This window comes from Megalobrama amblycephala, linkage group LG12, assembly GCF_018812025.1.
Source record: "Megalobrama amblycephala isolate DHTTF-2021 linkage group LG12, ASM1881202v1, whole genome shotgun sequence".
NCBI lineage: Eukaryota > Metazoa > Chordata > Actinopteri > Cypriniformes > Xenocyprididae > Megalobrama > Megalobrama amblycephala.
The window spans coordinates 32,308,839-32,321,376 of NC_063055.1; the positions used below are offsets into that span (position 1 = coordinate 32,308,839).

Consider the following 12,538-nt stretch of genomic DNA (forward strand, 5'->3'; position numbering starts at 1 on the left):
AGATTCAGATGGAATGGTTCGCATCGGAAGATACTTCTTTAATCAACATAGAAGTAATGGCTCAGGGGTTTTCCACAACATAGACATGTTAATATAAATATACAATACAAATACAAATTAATATCATTTTGTTTCTTAAACACAGAGGTATCCTAGTATCCCAGGCTTACCCTAGTAGGGTAAGCTTTGGGTTTATAGGTACTTCAGTACAGACACTTCTGCAGTACTGTATCTAAATTTTGTGTAAAAATGTCTTCAGTCGTGGCAGTACAATAAAAAGAGTTAAAATAGAGATGTTAAAGATTATGGGATCCAGTACTTCACACAGTGTTCTTTTGTATATTGCATTTTTGGCCAAATGTAGTAGGTTATAATAAACTTAATACTGTGCCCAGTATACGTACTCATGCTATACACTGCAGAATTGATAAGAAGAGTTGTAGCCATTCTTTGCTTTGACTTTACTTCATCTCAGTTACCAACAGATGGCAGTCATTAAATGTTTTTCTGCTGAAATAGCAGCTGTTTTGTGGCACCATAGCTCTAGTCAGCCTTATCTGACTCTGTTTTCCCTGGCATCTCAACAAATTCACTTAACTGTTGACTAGCAACCTATACAGATGTTTTATTGCTTGAAAACCTTTAATGTTAACTGTGCTACAATTACTGCCCTCTCATTAGAAGAGTTCTTGTTTTATTTGTTTTTATTATAATATAATACAGTCTTTGTTTAGATCAAATATTAATTGTTGTTTTGTCACACATCTGTTATGAATGTGTCTATACAGTAGTTACACAATTGAATAATGTCAAACTGGGTACTGTCCAATGCAATAAAACTCTGTCCAGATCCTGACCGAGCTGGAACATAGCGGTGTGGGCCGAAACAAAGAGCAAAGTGCCCGAATGTTGGGTCACTTGGTGTCTAATGCCCCTAGACTCATCCGCCCATACATGGAGCCCATTCTCAAGGTACAGTCTCATCCTTTTGTCCTCTGCATGTGTTTTTTCGGGTTGGTGTCAAATGTGTTGTAAACTTTTGTAACAGGAAGTTTATATGTTTGTACATGGAAAATATCCATAATAATTTGTACAGTTGTGATTTGAGGAATGTTAGTGTTCCTAATTTTAATCATGTTCATTTCAGAATGAGGACTTTCACTGTTTAATCCACTGCGTGAATTTAAGAATCAATATTTATTTTCTTAAAGTGCCCTATAAATAATGTTTTAACTTGTTTTTAAAACATTTGTAAAACTAGATAAACACACTGTGTTTCCTGTGTTTTTTTTTTTTTTTTTTTTTCACCCAGACTTTTCAAGAGAAAAACGTGTTTAATATGGTGGGCATATAATGTAGGATTGGGCAGTAATGTTTTGTGAAGTGGGACTTAGTAAAGGATTAATTACTGACATGTTCATGTGACAATGTGTAGTTAAAGATTTTTTTTTCTAACAGTTTTGTTGCTATTAATAGTACTTTAATAAAAAAAAATATTTATATATATGTAGCTAAAATAATGTTTTTTTTTATTTTAGCATTTTTATTTACAATTAACTTGAGCGTAATTATTGAGGTGAATTTTAAATTCATTTTGATTCCCATATCTAATATCTTGCCAGTCTCTTTTCTAGATGTAGATTGTGATGTTCTTGAAGTGTGACTAAATGTTTGTAATGCATTTTTCCAATTTTGTGCTTCACACAGGCCCTCATCTTGAAGCTGAAAGATCCTGATCCAAACCCTGCAGTCGTTATCAGTGTATTAGCTACCATTGGAGAACTTGCCCAGGTAATAAGGTTACACAGACTACTCGACTTTAATGCTCTGCCATGTAGGGCATTCATGGAGATAATGAAAATATCTGAAGACTGTTAGGAAAATGAATGTTAAAAATAAAAATATGACATGAAAACCTGTCTATGAAAACATGAAAACGTGATTAGAACAGTGTTAGATTGATTATGATGTAACAATATTATTAATAAGGAAGCATCTAAAATGAATAGCTGCCTGAGGTGAAGAGTGACTTTATGCCAATAAACTGAAGCCCGTTCTATGACACATCCTATGATATTAATCAGATAACTTAGATACATAATATATACGTAACATTACAACTTGTATTAGCACAAAAGGATGCAAATGCCAGTGAACTTTAAGTTACGCGCTATAGCGAGAGTGAGAGAGAGGAAGAGTAAGAGTAAGAGAGAGCTCGCGCTGTGATGCACTTTCACAACAGCATGCTGAAACACGGGCAAGGACAGAATTTACTGTAGATTTCTATAAAGTTATTATTATAATGCCATGTTATGGCAGATCTGTGTGTTATTTTAATCACATTATTAAGTGATCTCATAAATTGCCTGTGCGTTTTCGAAGCAATGTGAATTATGCCATTGAATTAATATGACGAAAAAAGCACTGCTGCATTATTATAACATCAGTATTTTTATTTTTTAAAAGAAACATCTAAAAGCAATATGACTGTCTCAAATAACTCAAGTCAATAAGTCAATATCGGGCATTGCATTTGAGCATGAAACTAAACACTGATATGCAGCGCATTCAGCATCTTAATAAATGTTGATATCCCGACCCAACACATCCTATAGTTGATTAATCAGATGTAGCTATTACAACTTTCATCTGCAAAAGGTTTGCGAATGCAAATGTGAGCTTGACCGAAAGTGTAACTCTGATTGCGCTTTAAAAAGTGTCATAAATACTTAATCTGTGAGAAATAAAATGACCCAAATACAAAAGAGCTGATAAAAATAAGCTGTTATGTAGGAGCAATGTAGGAGCGCTGTGTCATAGCTGTGCACAAGGCAACTCGCGTTCCAGTCTCAGCTTGAGGTTCAGGCTTATTTGTTTATTGATGATGTCATCAGTGAGTAGTCGACGTCTATTCGACTTTATTCACGTAAGTCATTCAACCCCTACCAGGTAATGGATCATTACATTTTCTAGCATGATCTTTTGACATCATCTAAAGTAACTTTAAAAAAAAACAAAAAAAAAAACAAAAAAAAAACAGGTCTACTTCCTACTCAGTGCTGAACAATATTTAGGAAACATTCAGGAGAATGGACATTGTAGCTCTGTGAAGGAGAGGAAGTTGAGAAGACAAACATACAGACCGAATGCTTGTGGACACTGAGTAAGAAGAAGTAGCTGAGGTTGGAGAAACGGGATAAGTGTAAAAGAATCGTTTTTTCAAAAACATATACATGGTGATGTTAGATGTGATTACTACAGTTGGTGTTAAACAATGAACTAGAGCCACCTGGATGATTCACATTCAAAATTTCATTATGCTCAAAATACAGTGGGTACGGAAAGTATTCAGACCCCCTTAAATTTTTCACTCTTTGTTATATTGCAGCCATTTGTTAAAATCATTTAAGTTCATTTTTTTCCTCATTAATGTACACACAGCACCCAGTATTGACAGAAAAACACAGAATTGTTGACATTTTTGCAGATTTATTAAAAAAGAAAAACTGCTTGGATTTGGGGATCCTCTGCCATTCCTCCTTGTAGATCCTCTCCAGTTCTGTCAGGTCTCTCCAGAGATGCTCAGTTGGGTTTAAGTCAGGGCTCTGGCTGGGCCAGGGCCGTGCACAGACCTTTTGAGGGGCATGTGCTAAAACTGAAAAAAAAGGGCACGATATATATATATACATATACATATATATATATATATATATATATATATATATATACATATATACACACACACACACACACACACACACACACACACACACACACACACACACACACACACACACACACACACACACACACACACAGGGTTTCAGGGCTTCTTTAAAAATAATTACAACAGCAATCTTCTGTGAGCCATGTGTTTGAAGATGTTTGACTTCACTGTGATCCAGAGATGTCCCTCTCAACACATTAATATACACACATTACATTCTGCATTATAAAATATAAAGAAGCACAGTGACCTGATGATTCTGTAATGTTTTTTAGTTCCTACAACATTACTGAGGTAAAACCATGTTTTACTATGTTTATACATGTGAAGAGCGGGGAGTATACAATACTAGATTAAAAACATTATCTAGCGAGCAAATACATATTAACATCGTAAACATTAACCATACTGTGTGACCATATATAATACGATTAAATGTTAATGAATTAAGTGTATGCAGATAGCCATCATAAATCAAAGAAGAAATTCCTTAGAAATATATTTTACCTAGCTGACGACGGGGATCACTCAGTCGCTTTTTTGTCAAATTCAAATGCAGTTACGCCGGGTTTTTGACCAGCGAATATGTGCAAATGTGCAATTTGTCCGTCATTTAAAACGATGGCATCACATTAGGCTACGTGTTACGTCGTCATCAATAGGTTATGAGCGCTCAATTTTTCCTGTCGTAAAATACGTTTGGCCACAATCTCAATTTATAAAAGATGTAATACTACTGTACTGTATGCACAGGCTATTTAAGGCTATTTGTAGGCTATTGGTATTGGCTATGACTTAGAAGGCAAATGCTAGCCCCCTCTCTCTCTCTTCGCCGCCGGTCTCAGGCCTCAAATGCATAAAATATGAAACTTTATAGACATACTAATGTTTCTTTCATAAAGACAACGTTGTAGCCTACTTATTCAAACAACAAGATATTTATTTACTGTAGCAAGACGTTCAGCTGCTCTGCTGTGGAACTTCAGTTCGCTGCACTCAGGGGGCGGAGTTAAGAGGTTTGACTGACAGTTTGAGCGGAACCAAAACGATTTTGTCACAAGCTCTTTTTAATACCTTTATTAGGCTAAATATATTTGTAAATTTATTGATTTTTTTCAAGAAAATTCATTGATTTATTCAAGAAAATAAATAAAATAAAACACCTCCAAAAAAAAAGGGCACTTCGGAGTGTAAGGACAAAAAGGGCATGTGCTCTGCACAGGTTGAGCCCTACCTGTGCACGTGCCTGGGCTGGGCCATTCAAGAACAGTCACGGAGTTGTTGTGAAGCCACTCCTTCATTATTTTAGCTGTGTGCTTAGGGTCATTGTCTTGTTGGAAGGTAAACCTTCGGCCCAGTCTGAGGTCCTGAGCACTCTGGAGAAGGTTTTCGTCCAGGATATCCCTGTACTTTTCTGCATTCATCTTTCCCTCGATTGCAACCAGTCGTCCTGTCCCTGCAGCTGAAAAACACCCCCACAGCATGATGCTGCCACCACCATGCTTCACTGTTGGGACTGTATTGGACAGGTGATGAGCAGTGCCTGGTTTTCTCCACACATACTGCTTAGAATTAAAGCCAAAAAGTTCTATCTTGGTCTCATCAGACCAGAGAATCTTATTTCTCACCATCTTGGCAAACTCCATGCGGCTTTCATGTGTCTTGCACCGAGGAGAGGCTTCCATCGGGCCACTCTGCCATAAAGCCCCGACTGGTGGAGGGCTGCAGTGATGGTTGACTTTCTACAACTTTCTCCCATCTCCCGACTGCATCTCTGGAGCTCAGCCACAGTGATCTTTGGGTTCTCCTTTACCTCTCTCACGAAGTACCTTCTCCCCCAATAGCTCAGTTTGGCCGGACGGCCAGCTCTAGGAAGAGTTCTGGTCATCCCAAACATCTTCCATTTAAGGATTATGGAGGTCACTGTGCTCTTAGGAGCCTTAATTGCAGCAGAATTTTTTTTGTAACCTTGGCCAGATCTGTGCCATGCCACAATTCTGTCTCTGAACTCTTCAGGCAGTTCCTTTGACCTCATGATTCTCATTTGCTCTGACATGCACTGTGAGCTGTAAGGTCTTATATAGACAGGTGTGTGGCTTTCCTAATCAAGTCCAATCAGTATAATCAAACATAGCTGGACTCAAATGAAGGTGTAGAACCATCTCAAGGATGATCAGAAGAAATGGACAGCACCTGAGTTAAATATATGAGTGTCACAGCAAAGGGTCTGAATACCTAGGACCATGTGATATTTCAGTTTTTCTTTTTTAATAAATCTGTAAAAATGTTAACAATTCTGTGTTTTTCTGTCAATATGGGATGCTGTGTGTACAAAAATAACTTAAATGATTTTAGCAAATGGCTGCAATATAACAGAGTGAAAAATTTAAGGGGTTCTGAATACTTTCCGTACCCACTGTATAGTCTTTTAACCCTGAAAGCTCATTTATTTTGTTCAGTTGAAATGATGTTAAGCTTGTCCATATTTTTAAAAAAATATGTACCAGGTGAGTGGACTGGAGATGAGGAAATGGATGGATGAGCTGTTCCCCATCATTATGGACATGCTGCAGGACTCCTCTTCATTAGCCAAGCGACAGGTTTGCTAATTCCCATGTTAAACTTAAAGCCCATTGTTATGCATTTTCTTTTTTCATTTGGTAGTGTGATCCAAGATTTGGCAGTTTCATTAACCTCAGTGAGATTGGACCAAATTCAGCAAATAGATTTTGTATGTTTGGAATGTTATACTGTATGTCAAGGATTTATTGTCCATTTATTGAAGCTAACCTGCAAAAATGACCCAGGAGTCATCATGGTTTAAATGTCACAACCTTTAGGTCATTAACATATGACCACCAACATTTATATACCTGCTCAGTTTTCTTAAAAACCTGGTCCATACAGAAGAGCAACAGTGCTACCTATAGTTGCCTGGTGCTTGGAGGACAGCCAGTTGTAATGAAAAACAAATGTACGGAATTTACAGCTAAATCCGTCCTCACAGCTCTAAAATGTAAAACGATATTATAGGTTGATCAAAGTGTGTTTGGGTAAAGACATGGTTTGAACAGAAGATGTTTACAGTGTAGCTTTAATATCCTTTGCTTTTTGTCTCAATCTGGGGGTAAGCTTATGCTGTTCTTAACAGAAAAAAAGTATTTTCTGTTAATGCACATCTATTTTCTTGCCTCTGAAGCAGTTTGGTTTTTGTCCTTTGCAAAGCATTGTGGGTAATTAAAGGCACTTTCCCTTCTCCATAACAACAATGGAAACATTCTGGCATACTTGCATACTTCAATAATATTTGGAGGCAGTATAGAGTGACGCTTTGAGTCTGAAACGTTTTATAGTCCTGTTATGAGGTGCGGTCAGATGTCTTCAACGTTTACAAAACTTTACACAAGGCTTTCATTCTTGGTGTGACGCTGTGAGATTCTGCTTTAGCAATCAGGAGTGTTGTAGAGTTTGGATGATTTAGGTTAGTTTTAGGTTGCTCAAGGTTCACAGAAGCTCATGTAACTAAATACTTTACCTTCTTTGACTGTGTCTGGGGCTTAATTTGTCTTTTTAGATCAATATTAAAAAATAGTTTTATCAATAAAACAGTTTAAAAGTGCACTCAGTAATATATCCATATTGAAAAAAAAAAGAAAGAAATGTATAGTGCTTTTGTTTCAGTAGGTTTAAAATCATGTATACCCACATGATAAAGTCCTGCCAGTAGATTAATAAAAAAGTTTTAATTTGCAAGTAGCAGGTAACCTCATGAAGACAAGCTTATTGAGATCAGATGATCAGCTGTATACAGCTCACTTCATCTCAATAACCGATCTAACAATAGTTGTTTTCTTTCACCTATTTTTATGTGCATTTTGAGCTATTTTATTAAAAAAATGCTGCATGGAACACCAAGAATTCGAAAAATGTGCATTAAAGACTTGCACAACATCTCAAATGTTGGTTTGATCATTCTGAAATGCCTGAGCAAAAGTCTGTCATCAAAATGATTTGGTGTAATTCCCTCCCAAAAGTGTCTCACATGATTACATTCCCAACACTAGGCATCTAAATGCAAGATAACATGATAGCATTTATTGCGTTTCAACTATATACTCTGAGGCACAAGTAATTTATGATGTAGTGGGTGAAAAAAGCCACAGTGGCTTCACTGATTGCAGCAACTAAAAATTTTTATTGCAGATATTTTGCACCATTTTCCCAGGAAGTGACGATTTTGTTCTCTTGAACAAATGGGATAGAAATGGTGCTTTATTTGCAAATGTTTAATGTGATATTCTAATTTTGTGCATAATTTACATCCGCAGCTTTGGATGGAAGATTTGGATGGTTGCATACGCACCACTACGTGTCAGCATAAGTCCAAAATTACCTCAATATTAGTGAACCCAAAACAATTGTTGCGGCATCCGAAATCCCATACTGTCTGAGTAGCTACTACATTTGACGAAGACCAAGCTTTGCAAGCTTAAATGTTCTATATAGTATGAATGTTGAATGAAATCAAGATGTATTACATCCAACATGTGGCTTTGTCATGTGATCTACAGTGTCAGTTCCCTCATGGGATATTAAAGTGTCTATTGGATGCGCACTTAGGAATCTTGACGAAAGTATTAGGCTATTCTGGTACTTTTCCCCCCACTGTTTTATAAATAATTCATTAATTTGGACATACTACTCATTCCAGACATACGTACTGCTTTTCACCTACTGTGTAGTAGGGAAGTAGACATATTTGGACACACAGATTGAGTGCACTTTTAATATTGCTACACAGAGCTGACCAATGTAACTAAAAAATATTTGGATATTTTTAGTTCTTTTGATGATATTTATTATCTTGATATTTATGCATTTGTTCTAAAATTGTTGAGAAAGAGAGGGAGAGGGGGAGAGGGAGAGGGGAGAGAGGGGAGAGGGAGGGAGGGAGGGGAGAGGGAGAGGGGAGGGAGAGGGAGAGGGAGGGAGAGGGGAGAGGAGAGGGGAGAGGGAGAGGGAGGGAGAGGGAGAGGGAGAGGGAGGGAGAGGGGAGAGGGAGGGAGAGGGGAGAGGGAGAGAGAGCGAGAGAGAGAGAGAGAGCGAGAGAGAGCACGTACACAACACATAACATGCTCAACAAATACTATCACTCTCCCCAAGTCACACACATATTACAAATACATCCACTGGACGTATCATTGATGAAGTTGCTTTATTCTATATAGCCAAACACCTATCATGGATATTTGGTAATCATAAATAAAATGAATAATAACACAATATTGTCTTCTGTCCCACCAGGTGGCACTTTGGACTTTGGGTCAACAAGTAGCCAGTACTGGGTATGTGGTGGAGCCATACAGGAAGTACCCATCTCTACTAGAGGTGCTACTCAACTTTCTGAAGACAGAACAGAACCAGGGGATTAGGAGAGAGGTAGTGATTTCTATTCCTGTCATTGAATGCAATGTTCAATGAATTTAGGTACAACGTAGGAAATTCCACCTCAGGTCAAGGTTTAGTTATTTTAGTTTTTTTTTTTTCTTTTTTTTTTTTTTTTTTTTTAGCAATGATCTATTCATTGATCATTGCTAAAAAAAGAAAGAAAACTAAAATAAAAAGGAAGAAAATTTGTTTAATAAATTAAAACTAAAACAAATAAGAAAGGATAACAGGGTTACACATTTAGCATAAATTAAACAATTACTCATTAGGGCTAGATAGTTTGGGACAAAATGTTGATTTGTAGTTTTTGATAAACTGATGTTTTTCCATTAATATTTTTTTTAGCTTGATGAATGCAGTCAACATAGTTTGTATAAAAATTAAGAAAATTGAATTAGACTCTTTACTTTTTTAATGAGGGTATTTATGCTTTAACAGGGATGTATGCAAAATATGGGGCACAGCTAAAAATTAATTTTGGTAAATCATTAATTTGTTACTATAAATTGGATTAGAAAAGATCTTGAATTATGACACTGTTGTGTGATAATTGATAATTGTGTAATACAAGAGTATACATTAAAGGTGCAATATGTAATATTTTCTGTCCGCTAGAGGTCCCTAGAGGCCTCTTCAAAAAGCTTGATGACGCCAAGTTTGAGCATGGAATCTTGGGACATGTGGTCTTCACCTCATAGCTGGTGGAAAACAATTGGGATAGGACTCGGGAAGAAATCATGTTCATGGATGCGATTATTAATGTTACTGTAGTATGAAGCAGAGCAGGACCGAGTGTTGTTGGAGCTGAACGAGGCCGCTGGAGCGATTGCGCAACACACACCTCACGAGCAGCGGAACTTTCAATTTGCCACAGTTGCCGCTTCTGCTTCCGTTTTTAGGGTCAAGCGTATGAGGTAACACAGCTCTGTTTAACATATTAGATACATTTGAGTGTGTTAAAAATTATGTTATAACATTACTCTGTGCATTCGCTCGGTGGCTGCTGTGAGACACTTGTTGCACACTGCAGAAAGCTAGAAATTTTTAGATTTTAGAATATCATTAAATGCTGGATGGCTTGTTGATAAATGGCATGCAATTAATTTTAAAACACATTGTATGATGGAGAAAATTCTGTATTACTGTTACTAAAAATAAAGCTGCATCTGCTATGTTTGCTACTTGACAAAATAGTGTTTTTCTCTGGGGCATGGTAAAGCATGGTACTCGCAAAAAATCAAGAAAATTAGATTTGAACAATAAGACTAAACATGTTGAGCAATATAACAATAATTAGTTTTCTGTCTATAAATATATCAAAACAGTTGTTCCTTTGTCTATTAAAACATGTAAATATTAAATCGTCTTTGGTGTTTCCATGGTTTCTACAATATAAAACCGGAAACCGAGGGTAACGCGGGTATGGATTTTGGATATTTTACTGCAGAATTCTTACATATTGCACCTTTAATTTGATGTGCTTGAAAATAGCTACTTGTCATCTGTTATATTTATGTTAGATAATATTTTTTTTCTTACATATTTAACAGTTTTCTTTCCAGAGAACATGGAATTTGCTTTAACTTGTACCCTAGAATATTAAGCCATTTCCATTTTTAAGTTGAAGTTGTGCTGCTTTCCCTTTTGTTAGGCTATACGTGTGTTAGGTCTGCTTGGAGCTCTGGATCCCTACAAACACAAGGTGAATATCGGTATGATTGACCAGTCTCGCGATGCTTCGGCTGTTAGCCTCTCAGAGTCCAAGTCCAGCCAGGATTCAGGTGATCAGATGCACCCATAGCTTGTTTGAGCATGCACGTCTAGACACAGTGGGCTCTAAGCACGCTAATGTTCACATCAAGTTCACATCAACACAATTAATCACAGATGCATAGAAGAGGCCATCCATCCAGCACACACATTCTCCAGAGCGAACAGAGCATTTCTGCATACACAGATTTATCTTTCAAGAAACACAGCCAGTATTGCTGGGTAGTGTGCTCACAGATTTGTATGGACATTTCATCCTTATATTGATGACTGTCTTTGTAGATTTTTTTTTTTTTTTTTTGTGGCAATTCTGAGTACAATAAAGTCTTTTAAAGGTCTGATTAAAATATATCAAATTACAAGTTGTTTTCCACTCATATCATTCTTTTCCTCATTTCATATGCATGTGCCCAAAAACCAGAACAAACAGTTCTCAGCTATCAGATAAAGACGTTTCTTCTCTCTCTGAACACAGTGTATGACATGTTTACTATTTCTCAATTCCAGAACCTTAATGGAATATTCCCTCAATACAAGTTATAACAGCATTTCTGGCATAATGTGCCAAAAATAATTTAGTAATTCTCTTCAGCTTGTTTCTCTCCATCATTCTGATGCTATTTTACTTTGGCTCTAGAGTCACATACATTTAGCTGTACTAGTCACATGACATTTGAGACTGATTGGCTTAAAAATGTTCTGTGGTTCCATGAGCAAAGATTGAAGATTTGAGTGGGCTGTTAGTATTACAGCTCCACATGGCAAATGTTTGGCCTCATTAGTTGTTCTCCTAGTATCAGTCCACCAACTCAGACTTTCATCTCCTGTTGTGCAGAGAGAATAAATAGTTTTAACAGCAGGGCCTCATAAAGAAGCATGCAGCAGGAAGTGTGGATATCTCTCGAGTGATGCATTAGAATAAAGTAAAGGTCACCGTCTGGGGCAGCTCTGTCTGGGTCTGTACTTTTTCTCCAGTTTCACTTCAAGAAAAATATTCTCATAGGCAGAGAACTGCCTGCTGACCTTCTTATTGTAATAACAGAGCAATAGGAAGGTGAGCTCAGTGAATGGTGGCAGGAAGAAAGTTTATACACGGCTGTCAGGATCTTGAATAATTTTTGTCAGTAGCTTATGTAGAAGACTTTCATTACTAATATTATATTTGTCACAAAACATTTTATATTTTATTATACACATGAAACGCTTAAAGGTGCCCTAGAATGTTTTTTCACAAGATATAATATAAGTCTAAGGTGTCCCTTGAATGTGTCTGTGAAGTTTCAGCTCAAAATACCCCATAGATTTTTTTTTATTAATTTTTTTAACTGCCTATTTTGGGGCATCATTAAATATGCGCCGATTCAGACTGAGGCCCCTTTAAATCCTCACTCTCCCCACCCCCGAGCTCGCGACTATAAAATAGTGCATAAAGTTCACACAGCTAATATAACCCTCAAATGGATCTTTACAAAATGTTCGTCATGCATGCTGCATGCATGCATCGGTTCATGTGAGTATAGTATTTATTTGGATGTTTACATTTGATTCTGAGTTTGAGGCTGTGCTCCGTGGCTAAAGCTAACATTACACACT

General features: G+C 36.9%; 1 protein-coding gene across 2 annotated transcripts in view; it reads left to right on the forward strand.

Moving 5' to 3' along the window:
* Positions 1-12,538, forward strand: part of mtor (mechanistic target of rapamycin kinase) — a 110,351-nt gene that overhangs the window by 61,920 nt on the left and 35,893 nt on the right. For both annotated transcript variants that reach the window (XM_048210663.1, XM_048210664.1), the window contains exons 14-18: positions 850-972; positions 1,708-1,791; positions 6,235-6,327; positions 9,032-9,166; positions 10,827-10,956. In XM_048210663.1, the coding sequence (XP_048066620.1) occupies positions 850-972; positions 1,708-1,791; positions 6,235-6,327; positions 9,032-9,166; positions 10,827-10,956 (565 nt within the window). The remainder of the gene's footprint in view (positions 1-849; positions 973-1,707; positions 1,792-6,234; positions 6,328-9,031; positions 9,167-10,826; positions 10,957-12,538) is intronic.